The following is a 17789-nucleotide window of genomic DNA, read 5'->3' as shown; positions in this document are numbered from 1 at the left end:
GTCATAAAGAGGAAAAGTTTATGGGTCCCAACTCGATTATTCAATTCTAAGCGCAAAAGAATTAGCGTCCAATTTTTACGTACAGAATGTAATTCTTTCACTTCCCGATGTCATAGAAACTTGAAATTTGGCACAGGCATTGATTATGTCATAAATAGGAAAAGCTAATGGGTCCAACTCGATTATTCAATTCTAAGCACAAAACAATTAGCATCCAAATTTTACGTACGGTATCTAATTCTTTCACTTCCTAATGTCATAGAAACTTGAAATTTGGCACAGTCATTGATTATGTCATAAATTGGAAACGTTAATGGGTCTCAACATGATTATTCAATTCTAAGCACCAAAAAATTAGCGTCCAAATAAAGGAAACGTCGCATGGTTACCTTCACATGGTGTTTCCTGAGTAACGAAAAGAACCATGCAAAATGGTGAACATATTTTTTTCCCGGTATTTTTAAAGTATCCACGACTTCATAGGATTTTCTGTGTGAACACCAGAAATACACCAGTACCAAATTAACTCGGGTGAAGCCGGGTATATCAGCTAGTTTGTCATATATGATCCTTAGTCCAGGACATACTATAAATGACAATTATACAGTACTGTACTACAGATCCCTAGTACACAATCTATATTATTACATATTCATCATATGTGTAGATCAAAGTTAAATCATGTCACATTGATATTATTTATGCACACCCACTTCACTACTCGCTCGCAGTTCTCTGGACTCATCTCCAGATCTCAGTGCACCAAGCTGCAGCACATGGTCTCTGTAGGGAGTCCTTAGACGAAGCTCACAGCTCTCACAGGGCTCACTCTCCTGACAGCAATTGTGTCTCCCAGCAGTACCTCTAGTTAATATCACAGTCCCAGATCTGCACACAGTGGAAGTTCCCTTTTTATATTAGCGCTTCTCTTAACTGGAAACTTCTTATTGTACATGATCAATCTCAGTGTGCTGAAATTTGTCGCAAATTTTTGGCTCACATGCCAATTATGTTGCACAAATTGTCACATCTCTGCCTGTTCTCATAGCAAGCACTGGCGTAACAATAGGGCAGTGGTGGTGAACCTATGGCACGCATGCCGGAGGCGGCACGCAGAGCCCTCCCTGCTGGCACGCGTTACCATTGGCTGTGAACCACATTACTGAATGCCTTCAGGGGCAGCGGCTCGCCTGCTGGCATTCACTCATCAGCGCGCTGCCATCAGCGCTGCTATCTGCGCTGATCCCGGCGCACACTGTGACGTCAGTGTGCAGCCGGGATCCTCCTCCCCCATCCCCCAATGTCTCCTACTTGGTTCCGCGAGAGCAGGGGGAGGAGCCATCCGGCAGCAGTGTGCACCAGCGATCAGACAGCAGAGGAGCAGCGCTTCCACAAAGAGAAGGGGTAAGTATGTGGGTCCCGGGGGGGGGGGGGGCTGGCATTATTACTGCTGGGGGGACCGCTGGGGGGGGTATTATTACTGCTGGGGGGACCACTGTGGGAGGCATTATTACTGCTGGGGGACCGCTGGGAGGGCATAATTACTGCTGGGGGGGCATTATTACTGCTAGGGGACCGCTGGGGGGCATTATTACTGCTGGGTGGCAGCTGGGGGGGTGTCACTATTATTACTGTTGGGGGGCTGCTGGGGGGGTGTCACTATTATTACTGCTGGGGGGCCACTCTGGGGGGTGTCACTAATATTACTGCTGGGGGGCCGCTCTGGGGGGTGTCACTAATATTACTGCTGGGGGGAGGTCACTATTATACTGGGAGCCGCTGTGGAATGTCACTATTATTGCTGGGGGGGTCACTATTATCGCTGTGGAGGTGTCACTATTACCGCAGTAGGGTTTCACTATCATCGCTGGGGTATGTTTACATGTGGCAGAAATGGGCAGGGCTGTTTCAAAACAGACAGCGTGCAGATTTTGACTGCTTTTTTGATGCAAAAATGCTGCAGAATTTTCCACAGATATTTCTGCTGAGGACAATTTCTGCAGTACTTCCACATCCAAAAAGCAGTCACAACTTGCACGCTGTTTTTTTTTGGGGGGGTTTTAAGCGGCCCAGTCCTTTTTAGAACAACGGGGGTAAAATCATAAGTCGTGATAAGCCCCGCCACCTGACGTGTTGGCACTTTGCGGTAAATAAGTGGGTTTTGGGTTGCAGTTTGGGCACTCGATCTCTAAAAGGTTCGCCATCACTGCTAAAGGGGATACAGGGGATGTGGTTGCACCTGGGCCTAGGAGCCTTAGGGGGCCCATAAGGCTTCTCTTCTCCATATAGGGAGCCCAGTACTATGACTAAGGCATTGTTGGGGGCCCTGTTACAGGTTTTGCATTGGGACCCAGAAGCTTCACGTTATGCCTCTGATGGCAAGAGATCAACCCCTTCAGGGTTCCATACTGGTGTGGGGTATGTTGTCATGGCATGCGTTGGGTTCAGTGGTCCATCTATATATGTCATTGATTAATGCCCACTACGTTTTACTGCTTGGTGACCATTCACAGCTCTTCATGGACTTCATGGACTCAATGATGGGATATTCCAGCAGGATGATGCACCATGCCAATGAACCCAAGTTGTCTAATATTGCTTCAAGGAGCATTCTGGAGAGTTCACCTACGAATAGTGTGGCCTGCACATTTGCTCTACATGAGTCCAATTGAGCATTAATAGGATGTGGTAAAGAGGTCCCTTCACATCCAAGATCCTGCTCCTACAAATACCATAGAGCTGTGGGTGGCTATCCAGATGGCATGGCTCAACATCCCTCCAGATGTCTCTCATCCACTTGTGGAATTGATGCCACGTTGATTTGCTGCACTTTGAGCTAGAGGGGTCCTTTAGGATATCAGTTCCTGTCCTATGACTTTTGTTTTAAACAACAACCAACGATAATCGTCCAGTGTCAAAAGGTTTTTAGCAAGTAGAGGGGACATTTTGATGCATTGGAACAATAACACAATTGGTTGCAAAAGGCCACATATATTTTTAAATAAAGTTAAGAACAGTAGAAGAAAGGGTATACTTTAATACCCTTAAAGGGTTAATTATTTTGCGGTATGTAACCATGGAGAGACCAAATTCCGCATAGGAGCTTTGCACATAAGACAGTGAGATATTTTTAGCCAAGACTATTTTATCATGACTCAAAAGCAAAAATTCTTTGGCCACGTAATGTTGTAAAGTAAAGAAATAAACCACGCTATATGGTCCCATTTAAGGAGGTGACTGTTCACCCTGGTTATCACTGCTCCAAACCCAGAACAAACTGATAACATTTACATATCATCCATGAATGGCACAGGACCGCCACCAGCTTCTTCCAGGTTCAGAATGACTAGGGGCTATTTAGGAGTGTGAATATGGCTTATTTCTTTATTTTAGAATATTCCATGTTTTTTTGAGTTTTGGAAAGTGCTTTCAGATTCCTTTTTGGAAATAAAAAATGGATGCCAAAGATGTTTTAAGTTCATGTTAAACATAAAACAATGCAGTCATTATACGTTAATATTTTACTTACTGTGACTATTGTGTAGTGGTTGGGAAAAGTCTTTGTGGGATATACAGATCTCATGTACTTTGAATGTGTTCCACATTTCCCTGGAATATTAAGAACATATTTATTATGCTATTAAAAAGAGAACGCGTCACGTCCTATGAGAAACAGAAGGGCTACATGCCTTCACAGCCAGGGCCCTGCTGCTTCCTAAGCTGCTTTTATTCTTGATCTACAACCACAACTGTCAAGTGGAGGGGTTTCCACCATGTAAATCAATCATGTTATCCACTGACAATGAGCAGTACCAACTTCCCACTAGACAGTTGACTGGTATCAAGCTCTGAAAGTACTATGAGTGATTGCAGGCACTTCAATTCACTTCATTTTTTCTTCAATTCACCTTTAATAAAACTAAAGCTGTCACTAGTGAAGACAGAATAATTAAAGAAAAACTCACTCAGTTTGTTAATGGCTGGCATTAAATCCCCCCAGGTCTGTAAGTACTCTGCTCGAAACCCATCCAGAGAAAAGAGGATAACAGGTGGAAGATCAAAACTATAAGAATGCAGAATAAATACAGAATAAATAAAACTATAGTCTTAGCATCAGTTAAAATACAAAGTTACAAACAGGATGCAGCTGTAATGTTTGATCAAGCATTATACTATACATATATATTGTGCATTTAGTTTTACCCTGCTCAGTTTGAGCTTAATGCTTCGGGCTCACTCATAAGGTCATGTTATCACTCCATATTACACATGTAAATCCCATTGATTAGCATTGGCATATTCAGACATGCATTTTTTACGTGCATCATTTACACGCATGAAAAAATGCACCATGTCCTGTTTTGGTCTGTATTATTGACTAAAATTGCCCATTTAATTTAATTGGGATCACATAAATATGCAGGGAATATGTATGGTACATGCAAATTCATGAATGAAGGCAGCAGAAATCAATGAGGCCTTCTTGCATTGTTTTGCGCGCGTGACAAAAAACACAATGCATACGCGTGCAAAAAAAGTGATACAATAGGCACAGTTTTGGTCCGTGATAATACTGCATATTTCACAGAAGAAAACTGCATACGCCCATGTGAATGAGCCCTTAGGCTGAGAATGTTTCTCTATATAGCTAACTATTAAACCAACCTTAATTCTACATAATAAAGGGGATTAAGTAAAACTGGATTTTGGATTAAGACTGACATATGAAATGCCATTCAAGTAAAATGCAGGAAATCTATTATGAGGTGCATGCCTCTAAATAAATTTCACACATTCGCTGTGATTGTGCCAGAAACTGAAATCTATGGCTTCTACAATCAGGTATAGGCGTGCACTATAATTTGCACTAATTTCTGATGCAAATAATAGTGACTCTGTGGGGTCCAGAGAGGCATCATCCCTCCCGTTACACTTGCAAACAAAATTATTCAACCCCGATTACAAATGTAAAAAGTCACAGAAAGTGGCCATATACTTACTGATAAACTGATGCAAGAGGGCAAGCACATGTACCATGTAACCCGCAACATTCAGACGGCCAGAATGCTACATAGAGGCTTACAACCTATTAATGACGCAATTTTTAAATCCAACGGGTTGCCCTGCACCCCACAGGTGAACCACACCGGTATCGGCAGCCACACCGGCACCGGCAGCCTGGGCTCCTCCAGCATTCAAAACCGCACAGCATGTTACTGCTAAATACTGATAAGTATGAAGTACTAGCTGATATTTTAGCCGAAATATATGAGCTCACAACCTGCTTCAAGGGTCCTTGCATATTGTGGGTCCCTACACTAACATTAGTTAAAGGCAGGGGCGTAACTATGGAGGATGCAGGGGATGCGGTTGCACTCAGGCCCAGGAGCCTTAGGGGGCCCATAAGGCCTCTCTTCTCCATATAGGGAGGCCAGTACTATGAATAAAGCATTATAGTTTGGGGCCCATGAGCTTCAAGTTACGCCTCTGGTTAAAGGGGAATATTCAAACAGGAAAAAAAGGACCCTTGAAGCTCATCAGTAAGTATATGGCCGCTTCCTATTACAAATTATGTTTATTTGCAAAATTTACAAACTTCCAGATGTTTTCAAAAAGCGACAATACAACAAGAACAGTTTGAATATCTCAACGCAACGAATATAACAAGTGGTTTCTCCAAATTCAACACAAAATACCACTTTTAGGCTGGATTGAGACAAACGTAGTTTTGTTCTGTCATATGCCCATGATAATTACGGCCGCATAACAGGATAAAACGAAACCACTGATATCAATGGATTTCAGTGGTTTCATTTTCACTATAGGGATTCTCGCCCGTTAATTGTATGCGTGAGAAAAAAAAGGACTAGAGATGAGCGAACGTACTCGGATAAGCACTACTCGTCCGAGTAATGTGCTTTATCTGAGTACCTCCCGCTCGTCCTGAAAGATTCGGGGCGCTCCGCTGCTGACAGGTGAGTCGCAGCGGGGAGCAGGGGAGAGCGGGCGGGAGAGAAGGAGAGAAAGATCTCCCCTCCGTTCCTCCCCGCTCTCCCCTGCAGCTCCCCGCTCCGCAGCGCGTCCCGAATCTTTCAGGATGAGCGGGGAGGTACTCGGATAAAGCACATTACTCGGACGAGTAGTGCTTATCCGAGTACGTTCGCTCATCTCTAAAAAGGACCTATCTTCCTACATTTTGCTTTTTAAACTCCTGCGCTCTGATATGGAGTTTGAAAAGCTAACGAAGGGGGAAGATCTTCCCTTCGTTCAGGCGCAACTACGCTCCGTGCTGTTGAGTATAGTTGCGCCTACGCTCATCTGAATAAGCCCTTAGGGTGCTTTCACATGGAACGGAATTTTCCCAACCATGTTGTGGAATAAGCTGTCCCTGAATTCCATACCAAAATCTGGATGTGGATTTTGATGCAGAATTCTGTTATTTTCAATCAAAATATGCACATTAGGGGTGCAAATTTTGGTGCTGAATGTTCCATAAGAGGGCATATTCCTCAATGTTGTTGCTATTACTATAACGTTTTCTCCGTTTTCTAACCATCCTATACATGGGGGACCTCCACAAGGTGACAACCAGCATGGCTGAATATCATGTTTCTTTTGCAAAAATGGCCATGAAATAAAAATGGGGAAAAAATGCCATCTCTGATAATTACCAAATCTTGTTAGCTGTTCTAATTTACTAGTATATAGCAAATGTTCTGTTTTGGGTCAACCATCAGTTTGGTCTTTTAATAATTTTAACAGATCCAAACTTCTGCACAGATTGATTTACTAGCTTACCTTACACATTGAATTTGATACTAACACAGTGTGCAGAAAGGTTCAAGCACCACCTAGTGGTGGCATCATTTTACTAGGGTTAGGCAGGCAATATGCAGCTCTGTATCACAAAAATGGAGCTCAGACTATTATAAAGATATATTGAGAAATTAATCAGGAGAGAATGTTTGACCTATAACATGGGGTTAAAATAGTTTATGGCTTAAATAAGAGTAAAATGGAAGCAAGGTTAGCAAACGTTTGCTGGGATTACATGCTCGATTATGATAAAAAAAAGTTATAAGGTTTTAATTATTTTTAATGTTTAGAGATGAGCAAACGTACTCGGTTCGGGTGTTTTTGGACTCGAGCATCGCTTTTTCCAAGTAACTGACTACCCGGACGAAAAGATTCGGGGGGCGCCGGGGGTGCGCGGGGGGTTGCAGGGGGGGGGGGGAGAGAGCTCCCCCCTGTTCCCCACTGCTACCCCCCGCTCCACCACGCCGCCCCTCACCCCCGGCGCCCCCCCGAATCTTTTCGTCTGAGTAGTCAGTTACTCAGAAAAAGCAGTGCTCAAGTCCAAAAACACCTGAACCAAGTACGTTCGCTCATCTCTATTAATGTTGTAAACTTGTAAAAAACTTGCATATGAAGTACTTCTAAAGAAGTGTTGAAACATTAAATAATGATAAGGACACAACTCTAAACTCTTAGAACAACAGATGCCATGTATAAATTATTCTACAAAATGATGTGGTCTAACGTGTCAGACAATAAACTTGCCGACAAAAGAATACTAAATTAAAAAGGGTGTTGACTTCTAATAAGCTCATAATTCTTAACAATTACCTACCCTTCAGGACACTGTGTAGCAGCACTGCTGTCACATCCGCCTGCTGCCCAAGCAGTTTCTCCTGTAAGTCAAAAACAATATTGACTAACAGAGCAAAAAAATTAATTTCAGAATAAGGAGGACGCTTTCAGACCAGCCTATTTTTGCTCTATTATGTCAGTGTTCAGGGGGCCCTATCACAAAGCTAATATAAAGGCTGATCATATGAATATATTTTTATAGCCATTTTTCAAAAACGCAACATGTTTTAGTTTTTGAGTATTTGCCTCCGTATTTGTATTCCTTTTCTATTTGGCAAATACAGGTTAGTATTTTCTAATGGAAGATAAAAATTCACAGGCAAACTGATGACATACGGATGAAATGTCTTTTGAAATGCACTCATAATACAGATCCATACTACGGATGTATTTATATTGGCTTGTCTGAAACTAGCCTAAATCTAAGTAATGTTAAAAATGTGCTTTTACCCAGTGCTCTCCCAACCTTCATTTCTCTTAATACTTTGCTTTTTAAAGATTTTCACCAAACACATGACTCTCACCAGCTAAATCAGAAACCTACTGTACACTGATGAGGGGCAAACACCCCGAAACAGCTGTCTGTGTATGGTTTTCTGGCTTGGTTTCCTATTCTCAATCATGGTTATAAAGGCCTGCATAAAGGGTCTGACATTCATATAAAAGAGTGCTGCCATCCAGTAGGTGGCGCTGCAGAGGTAGTAATTCCATCTTCCTCATTTGCAAACAATCTGTCCCAGCATCTCAGAGCATACACAGAGGTCTGTCATTGGCTGAAGCAGCATGTGATTGGCCATATACAAGCTGCTGCAGCCTGTAAACAAAGGCAAGGGATAAGTGGGGAGTCGGGAGAGATATGTGCTTGTTTGTGATTTCTTGCCATGGGGGACCCATTTTTAGAAAAAAATATTTTTTCTTGGACAACCCCTTTAAGGGATATTTCCATCTTGCACATGTATGGTATGACCACAGGATGTGCCATAAATACCAAGGTGTGCCATAAATACCAAGGTGGGTCACTCCTCTGAAACCTTCTCCTACTAGGTGATCTCTGCTTTTCCCATTGAAGCCAGTGAAGAGGTGGGGATTGGAGAAGAAGGGCCACTTGCTCAGATCTTTTTGGAGCTCATATAGAATATAATTGAGAGTGGGTCCTTAAATTGTTAAGTGGGTCATGGGACCCCGTTCTCATGATAAGTGAGGGTTGCAGAAGTGGGATCTGCACCAATCAGGCATTTATGTTGAATATAACTTTATAAGTTAATTCAAAAACCAACAAGGCTACCAAAAAAACATACAAAATATTACTTATGTGTCAGGGCCCCCAAAAACTGGACACATGTTTATCTGTTCCCATTATGAGAGCTTGCAGACATTTAGATCTCAGGTTTTAGCAGCAAGAAATTGCATGAATATGCCATTTAGAATTATGTTATATTTCTATATTATGATTAGGATTATGTTATGTTTAGATTAGAGATGAGCGAGCACGCTCGGATAAGTCAGGAGAGACAGAGATCCCCGCTATCACCCCCCCCCCCCCCCCCCGAGCACGCTTGGACAAGAATGCAGTTACTCGAGAAGAGCGAGGCTCACTCGAGTAACTGACTTATCCGAGCGTGCTCGCTCATCTCTAGTTTAGATATTTTTAGGATTATGTTATCTTTAGTTAATGTATAATCTTTTATGGTTGTTTCGACTATTATCCATGTCATATTTTACCTTTGCAAACAGCTTGGTAGTTTGTACAGCAATCTCCATTTGTCAAGCAATCATCCGAGCAAGAGCAATAACTGCCATTAATCCACTTCTCTCCACAACGCACCCTACTACAGGTCCAGTCTTCCTCTGTAATGCATCAAAACAGCCGATAAGCCATACAATACAGTTAGTAAAACAGCTGACAGTAATGTCCTCAACTCCTTACATGTTCCTGAGATCCTTCTTGGAAAAAATGAAAAGAAAATTTTGGCTAAATACATGGACAATTCACATTTTTTAAACTGTGATCTGTAAAAGAAAAGTATCCATATCTTACCTAATTTGCGCAGGAAAGCGCAATCCACTGGATATGTCTTATGACATAACCAAGAAGTGCCAAATGGAACCCATTGACTATAATGCGGTCCATTTGGTTTCCACTCAGATGTCCAACATTTTACCAGACAAAATAGGTTCTAGCACAATTGTGAAAGCAGCCTTCGACTTCCCTCTGTAAGGGATACATGACCGCTACTGGTGTATCTTGTCTCCACCAGAGTTATGGGTGGAGACATGGACTGGTCTGGTGGAGCTGGAGGAAATGCCCACAGCTCCAGCTTGGCTGCCAGATACACACCTGCACCGAGCTGAGCTACCTCCCGCTGTTCTAACCTGCAGCAACTATGTTCACAGCTCTACCATCATCCTTTCCCCTCCCGGCTACTGTCACTGTCACAGCAGCTGTCCCTTCTCCCCTCCTGGGTACTATGCTGACAGTCACCCTCACAGACTGCCATCGGCTCCATGCTGCAGCAGCAGGGACGCAAGCAATTGCAGTACCATCAGGGTTGTCAGCGGCCGCGCCAGCAGTGCTAGTGTTCAAAAGCAGCGCACCACAACCAGGACACTCGCAGCAGGTACAGCTGATCTGGGGGACAGGAGTGGAGAGTGACATAGTTGGACGGCCACTAGGAGGAGGCTCAGCGCAGTGCCGGCTAATGGGGGGACAGGAACGGCGCAGAGCAAGGAATAGAGTTAGGGTGACTACCCCCTACAGTTCTTTTTCACTGCGAAATTCGCAGTGTTTTTTTCCTCCAGGAGTCTTTGGGACTTGTTAATATTAAAATCGTGTTTTGCGCGATTGCGATTTTAACATTAACAAGACCCATAGACCCCTGGAGAAAAAAAACACTGCGAATTGCGCAGTGAAAAAGAACTGTAGTGGGTAGTCACCCTAACTCTATTCGTTTTTATTACTGCATGACATTATTACTGCTACCCCTCTACATTTGCCCCACATTTTGACCCTTAATCAGCATGGTGCCACAGAAATCTGAATTTATCTGGTCAGGTGATGTTTTTACACCACTCAGTAATTCAATTTTTGTATTCTTTTGCCTTTCTGTTTCTGTTAGACAGCAATGGCATTCAAACTGGTCGCCTGCTGTTATATCCCATCCATGCTAAGGAACTTTGAGTTGTGCATTTGGACATATCAATTTGAGTACTAGCAAACTAGTTGTAATTTTCTTGACTGCAACACTTGGTCAGAAGAATGATTCTTGACATCTTCCTCTGACAATATTCATCAATGAGCTGTTTCTGTCCACAGGGTCCCTTTTTGCTTGATGCTTTTCCTTGAACACACCCAGCAGTATATATGGAAGAGAGGGGGCCCCACAGCAAAGAGCAAAATGGGCCCCTCAGGGGCGTAGTTAAAGGTTCATGGGCTCGGATGCAAAACTTCAGCTTGGGCCTTCTAGTGCAGCTTCTCTGCATAGCTACCAGCTGTGGTCCATCCTAAATAATACATATATACATTTTATATAGGCATATAGCCAGCATATCCTAAAAGAACATTTTTAACAGGAGAGTTGAATGATGGGAGTTGGCTACTCTGAGAAATAGAGAGGGCGCCTGTAAGTTATAGACTGTAACCCTTTCACTGCTGGAAAGTTGACTAAAAGCCCTTTTACACACAAATAATTCGCTCAAAAGATGGCTTTTGAGCGATTATTTTGCATAAGCTACTATTTGGTACTAATGTCAATTAGTAGCTTATTAATGCGTGTGAGCCACCGGGTGTCAGGGCTGGTTAGGAACGAATGACTGGAAGTCCCTACAACCAACCCCCTCCCCTATCCCTACCTACTTGCCCTCCTGGGCTAACCCCAGGGGGACAACAGGGCGGCGGTCCCTCGTCTGCACTGAAGGAACCCCGGGGACAGGGACAGGAGAGACCAACTAACCAGAAAACAGAAAATAACAAAAATCCAAGTCAGAACTAAGGGAGTCAATAACCACCAAAGAACTATCAAGAAATTCAGAGGGAGACAAATAAATCAGAGCAAACCAGGTCAGAGGACTGGAGTGAGCAACCTGGGCGGATGTTAGCTGGAGAACAATTAGCAACCAAAACCCCACCTAGGTCGCGGTGGAGCCTGGTGACGCGCCAGCAGGTAATGCATAAAATCCGTTCCTCCTCCGTCCGCGCCCCCTAACAGTAGAACTCCGAGCCCGGCCACCGAGGCCCCGTCCAGTAGTGCCGCGCACCCTACGCCCAACACCGGCCCGGACGCCAACCACCCCAGACGACCCCCGGGCCACACTGCCACACCGCACACCACCAGCGGCGACCGCAAGTCTCCTCCTGACACCGGGGGCTGTATTCAGAGAACAGTGGGTGGTCTGTTCTCTGAATACATTCCCTTTGTTCTGCTGTGGGGCTAGCAGCTGAGACAACGTTATCAGTGCTCCCCGCGGAGAACACAGCATGAAGTCCCTACTATCAGCTCTTCTGCTGAACAATGGATTTTATGCCGAACATAAATTCATTGTTCGGCAGAAAAGTGAAAAATGGGCCCATTTACATGCAATGATTATCGCTGAAAAGATGGCTTTTGAGGAAATTTTGAGCAATAATCGTTGCGTGTAAAATGGCCTTTATGCTCAAACCTCCATGAAGCAGTGAGGACAAGTAGTAGTATAAGGGTGGTTTCACACAGGTGAGAAAAAAAAAAAAATTGCGCGATTTTCACCTGATGCATTAGTCAGTAGAAAAGCAGATTAGGAAACCAATACAAGCAATGTTTTCACTGATGCGGTGTTGAGAGATGAAAAAAATCGTGGCTTGCTCTATCTTTCTGCAATGCACAATTTTTTTAAAATCTCCCATGGAGTATTCCTATGGAGCCTACGTTTTATCGCATCGCAACGCAACAAACATGCGATGCAATGTCAGATTATTCACTCAAATATTGCAGGAACAAAGATGCGATTTTGCCGTGCTTTTCTCGTGGCAAAATAGCAATTGTTCGTGTGGAATTAGCCTAAGGCCTATTTCACACGGGCCACAAAATCTTGCTTCAAAATGATTGCTACAAAACGCATGTATGTGAAGCCCAGGGTTTCCAATAGGTTCTCTCAGGCTACAAAACATCTCTCATGTGAAAGAACCCGTTGGAAACCATGAGCTTCACATACGTGCGTTTTGTAATGATGATTTTGTAGCGAGATTGTGTAGCCCGTGGCCTAGGGGTTATTCAATATAAACAATCAGTGGCCCCTGAACCCTATAGCTGTGAGGGGGGCACATTACACACTGAGGGATTTCTTACAGACAACAGTACAGAGGCCTTCTGCAGTGGCAGGAAGAAGGAAACATGATTTATTGTTAAGCCACCAGGGCCTCTTATTAAATTGATAGTTTTTGGCATCCAAGACAGGAAATTCTGGAGTTTGTTTTCTCCTCCGTTCTCTTTCAAGGGATTCCTCCAGATGATGCTTAAGGGATATCCCCAGCCGAGGAATTTCCCCGCCGCGGCTGTCACAGCCATGGCAGAGGATCGCAGAGTTCTCCCATTGTTTTCAATGGAGCTGGCGCTGCTGCTGTTGGCCCCATTGAAAACAATGGGCAATATTACAGGACAATAGAACAGGCTGCGATGTGTTTAGAATCATACAATGGTGAAGTTGCAAGGGACCTCCAAGGTCACTGGGTCCAACCCCCTGCTCAGTGCGGTGTCATGCTGGAAAACATCGCACATTTATATGACCCCATTCAAATGAATGGAATGGGGCTCAAATTTGTGCAAGATTTGTGCGTCTCGCAATGCACCAATCTCGCGCGATGTTTAAAACCGGCCTAAGAAATAAATGAAGCCATAATGCTTTATTTTGTTCATTCAGCCAAGTCATATGTACCTCAAAAAGGTACCAATAAAACATACAGTCTCTCGCACAAAAGGCAAGCTCTTACACAGTTCCGTCTATGGAAAGATAAAAAAAAAGTTATGGGTCTTCAAATGCAGCAATGCAAAAAAAGACACATTTTGCAAACAAAGGCTTTTGGTTTTGTTGTAATCATACCAACCCACAGAAAAAAAATTCTCATGTCATTTATACCACAGTGAATACCATTTTAAAAAATAAAAAATAATAATGGTAGAATTGATGATTGCTAACCCCTTAATGACGCGACCCCTTTTTCTTTTTCCATTTTTGTTTTTTCCTCCCCCCTTCAAAAAAATCGTAACTCCTTTATTTATCCATCGACGTCGCTGTATGAGGGCTTGTTTTTTGTGGGACGAGTTGTAGTTTTCAATGGTGATATTTAAAGTACCATATAATGTACTGAAAAACTTTAAAAAAATTCTAAGTGGAGTAAAATGATTAAAAAACGACATTTCGCCATCTTTTAGTGTGTCTTGTTTCTACGGCGCACAAACAGCAACAAAAGCAACATGATAACTTTATTCTATTGGTCAGTACGATTACTACGATACCAAACTTGTATAGGTTTTTTCTTACTATACTACTCTTTTTTTTTTCAAAGACATTTAATTTTTTTCAATTATTTTCTGCGGTCATTTTGTGCGCGCAATAACTTTTTTAGTTTTTCGTCGACGTAGTTGAGCAAGGGCTCATTTTTTGCGAGTGTCCTGTAGTTTCCGATAGTATCAATTTGGAGTACATACAACTTTTTGATCGCTTTTTATTGCGTTTTTTCTGGGAGACAGGGTAACTAAAAAAGTGCATTTCTGGCGTTCTTAATTTTTTTTTTGGACGATGTTTACCGTGCGGGAAAAATAATGCGATACTTTGATAGATCGGACTTTTACGGACGCAGTGATAGCAAGTACATATTTTTATTTTATGATTTAGATTTTTTAATAATGGATATGGCAAAAGGGGGGTGATTTAAACTTTTATAACCTTTTTTTTTTTACAAAACTTTATTGATTTTTTTTTTTACTTACTTTGAAGTCATGCGATGCTTTGATCGCTCCTGCAGTATGACGTAATGCTATAGCATTACGTCTAGAAATGAGCGAACGTACTCGTTTAGGGCTGCTTCGCGATTGAGCATCGCTTTTTTCGAGTAACTGCCTACTTGGGTGAAAGGATTCGGGGGGCGCCGGGGGGCGGCGTGGTGGAGTGGGGGGTAGCAGTGGGGAACAGGAGGAGCTCTCTCTCCCCCCCCCCTCACTCCCCTCTGCAACCCCCGCGCGCCCCCTGAATCTTTTCGCCCGAGTAGGCAGTTACTTGAAAAAAGCGATGCTCGATTGCGAAATAGCCCTAAACGAGTACGTTCGCTCATCTCTAATTACATCATACTGCAATTTAACAGGCAGTCTATAAAGTCACCCCACGGGGGTGGCTTGATAGGCAGTCTGGTAAGGCAGCCCTGGGGCCTTTCATTAGGCCCCCGGCTGCCATGACACCTGCACGGCTCCCCCGATCTCACTGCAGGGGGGGCCGTGCGGGACCCCCGAACACAATCAGAATTGACAGCAGCATTTAAATGGTTAATAGCGGCGATCGGCCAAGCGGACGATAGCGGCTATTGCCCGCGGGTGTCAGCTGTTATAAACAGTTGGCGCCCACACTGTATGAAGAGAGGTTGCCACGCAACCTCTCTCCATACATACCCCACCGCTCCATGACGTACCGCTACGTCATGGAGCGGGAAGGGGTTAAAGATGGACTACAAAGACTCCATGTTGTCTCTTTTTGCATTTGCTTGTCTGCTATAATACACATATTTGTATGGTTTTCATCTTTCACCTAGAAATATGTTAGATTTCAGTCTAAATAATCCACCTGGAAATATTAATTGGAATATCACAAGGTTTCTGTCCTGTTCTTATCTTTAGATAATTCTTGCCGAAACTTACTAACGAGTTTACAGGAATGTATCTCCAGATTAACACCTGCACAGAGGAGGACATATTGATAAGAAGCTGATATGTTTTAAATCACTATATATGCATATTAATTTTACTTGTTTTGTAAAATCCTATAAAGACTGAATATATGAGAGAATAAACCAGAATGCTACACAGATAACACCATCTCTGTGTGTCCCTGCATTCTCATGACCGGTCATATCACTATAATTTGGAGCCCAGCAGCATACTAAGATTTATTGAAATTTCCCTTACACCCGGTACTCTCCTTCCTGGGCTGTAAACTACTGTCATAGCGTACATTGCCAGGCAGGAAGGAGACTGCCTGTGAATGTACGCTTCGTCACAGGAAGCAGAGGAATCAGCTGGCTGGAGGTGAGATGACCCCTCCACCCCCCACCCCCGGGACTGCAGGAGCCAGGAGAAGATTGGGGAGGAGAAGATAAGGTAAGTTGACTGCCTGGGGAGGAATAGGTAAGTATAGAATTATTTTTTTAATGACAGAACCCCTTTAAGGGGTTAAAATGTTTCCCAACCCCCTTATTTTTGAACAATTCAGTTCCTCTGGAGAGGGTAATCTTGCAATGCTTTGAGCCACCGAGGAGGAGGGGTGGAACAAAAATATTGCTGGATCCCCTCTCCCCATGGGTCCTATAGCCACTACATTGTCTACTTCTATGATATAAACACCCTTGATCATACCATTTCGAGTAAACTCTTAACACTGTTGCATGAGAAAACCCCACAAGGTTGGCAGTTTTTGAAATACTGTCCACAACTAGTCTAGCACTGATGGCCATGCTTCATTTGAAGTCGCTCAGATCACTCATTTTTCCCATTCAAACTGAAATTGATGCACCGAAAACCTCTTCACTTGATTTTGTGGTACACTTCAGGGCCACATGTCTAATTTCGAGGCAGAGAAGTTTAAATTGGGAAAGGGAATTAGTATCTAATACAGTGGTCATTCTGTTAAACTTTTGAAGGACTCACTGTAGGATAAATAACGTTTGATTCCGGGACTTTAGTCTAACTTCTGGGACTCTCATGACTTAGCAAAAGGGAAGCTTGTTGTAATGGTGCTGTTCTTACAATGGGTTTGTTTCGTCCCATTATGCGACCGCATAACGGGACTAAAGCATGCCCACGTGAAGAAGCCCTCATACTGTATAAATGCAGCTGAGCAGGGGTTTGTGTGCTCCACCAGACACAGCCACATGGATGAGAGTAGCGCTCTACCAGGTCGCTCTGCATGGGTTGGGTCTGAGTTTTACCAATTATACCGTACATTAGTGACCTATTCTAAAGATAAGTCATTAATGTTATAGCTCTAGGTCATATTCCCCTTGAAATTAATAATTACTGTACTAAAACATGAATGCCATGAAGTCAGGAAGCTAAACATTGGAAGGGAATGGGATTTTGGAAAAAGAATTCCTGCAGATTGAATAAAATATCCTCATGGGTATTACTAACATAACTGGAACTAATGAAGATTGTACGTCACACTTACTTGGCTTCACACAGAGATCCTGAAAATCAAAACAACAGTTTCCGCGTTCAACGCACTGTGCATCACAGCGGCAATCCTGTTCTCGAACATTTTCTGTACTGTAGCATCTATACCTGCATGACACTGAGAAAGCAAAGGAAGCAAACATGAATCTACATGGGTGTTACTTTGTCTCTGCTTTCTTATTGTACAATATATCATCTTCTGAAGTTATTGTTTAGTAGCTAATAAAGGCTACATACAGTTATACACTTATAAAACCATCTTTTATTTATTAATATTAATACATCTAATAATGAAAAAAAACAACTAGGCAATAGCTGTTGATTTAAATGAAAAATTCTACACTTTTGTCTGTAGCTCCAGACCTATGTGTCTCCATTAGTACAAACCACAAAGAAACCCTGCGTGTCAGATCCTGCAGTCACACTCCCTTCCAACTATCTCCTAATTTTTGCTAATATACATTCAATAAAGTATGTATAGAAAAGTTTATTTAACTTCAAAATCAGACCACACAAGGTCTGTGTGTGCTCTGTTACAATGGAGATACATAGGGGATGTAGACACCAAAGGAAGGGACGCTTCTGAAGACTATTTGCAAAGTTGCTTAATTTTAAATGCAGAGGAGAACTAAAAAAAATATAGGAACATTTCCAACACCGGTCTTAAAGGGGTTGTCCCGCGCCGAAACGGGTTTTTCTTTTTTTCAACCCCCCCCCCCGTTCGGCGCGAGA

The 17789-nt window shown here is 43.0% G+C and overlaps 1 protein-coding gene across 1 annotated transcript in view; it reads right to left on the bottom strand.

The window, feature by feature from the left end:
- The window catches only part of ENPP3 (ectonucleotide pyrophosphatase/phosphodiesterase 3), a 110466-nt gene that overhangs the window by 75594 nt on the left and 17083 nt on the right, over nucleotides 1-17789 (bottom strand). Inside the window, exons 3-7 of the mRNA XM_066605563.1 lie at nucleotides 17053-17175; nucleotides 9373-9498; nucleotides 7631-7691; nucleotides 3966-4063; nucleotides 3530-3609 (exon numbers count right to left, since the gene is read on the bottom strand). Of these exons, the coding sequence (XP_066461660.1) occupies nucleotides 3530-3609; nucleotides 3966-4063; nucleotides 7631-7691; nucleotides 9373-9498; nucleotides 17053-17175 (488 nt within the window). The remainder of the gene's footprint in view (nucleotides 1-3529; nucleotides 3610-3965; nucleotides 4064-7630; nucleotides 7692-9372; nucleotides 9499-17052; nucleotides 17176-17789) is intronic.

Source organism: Eleutherodactylus coqui, chromosome 1, assembly GCF_035609145.1.
Source record: "Eleutherodactylus coqui strain aEleCoq1 chromosome 1, aEleCoq1.hap1, whole genome shotgun sequence".
Taxonomy (NCBI): Eukaryota; Metazoa; Chordata; class Amphibia; order Anura; family Eleutherodactylidae; genus Eleutherodactylus; species Eleutherodactylus coqui.
The sequence above is the reverse complement of the archived record's forward strand: the minus strand, read 5'-3'. Positions and strand labels throughout refer to the sequence as shown.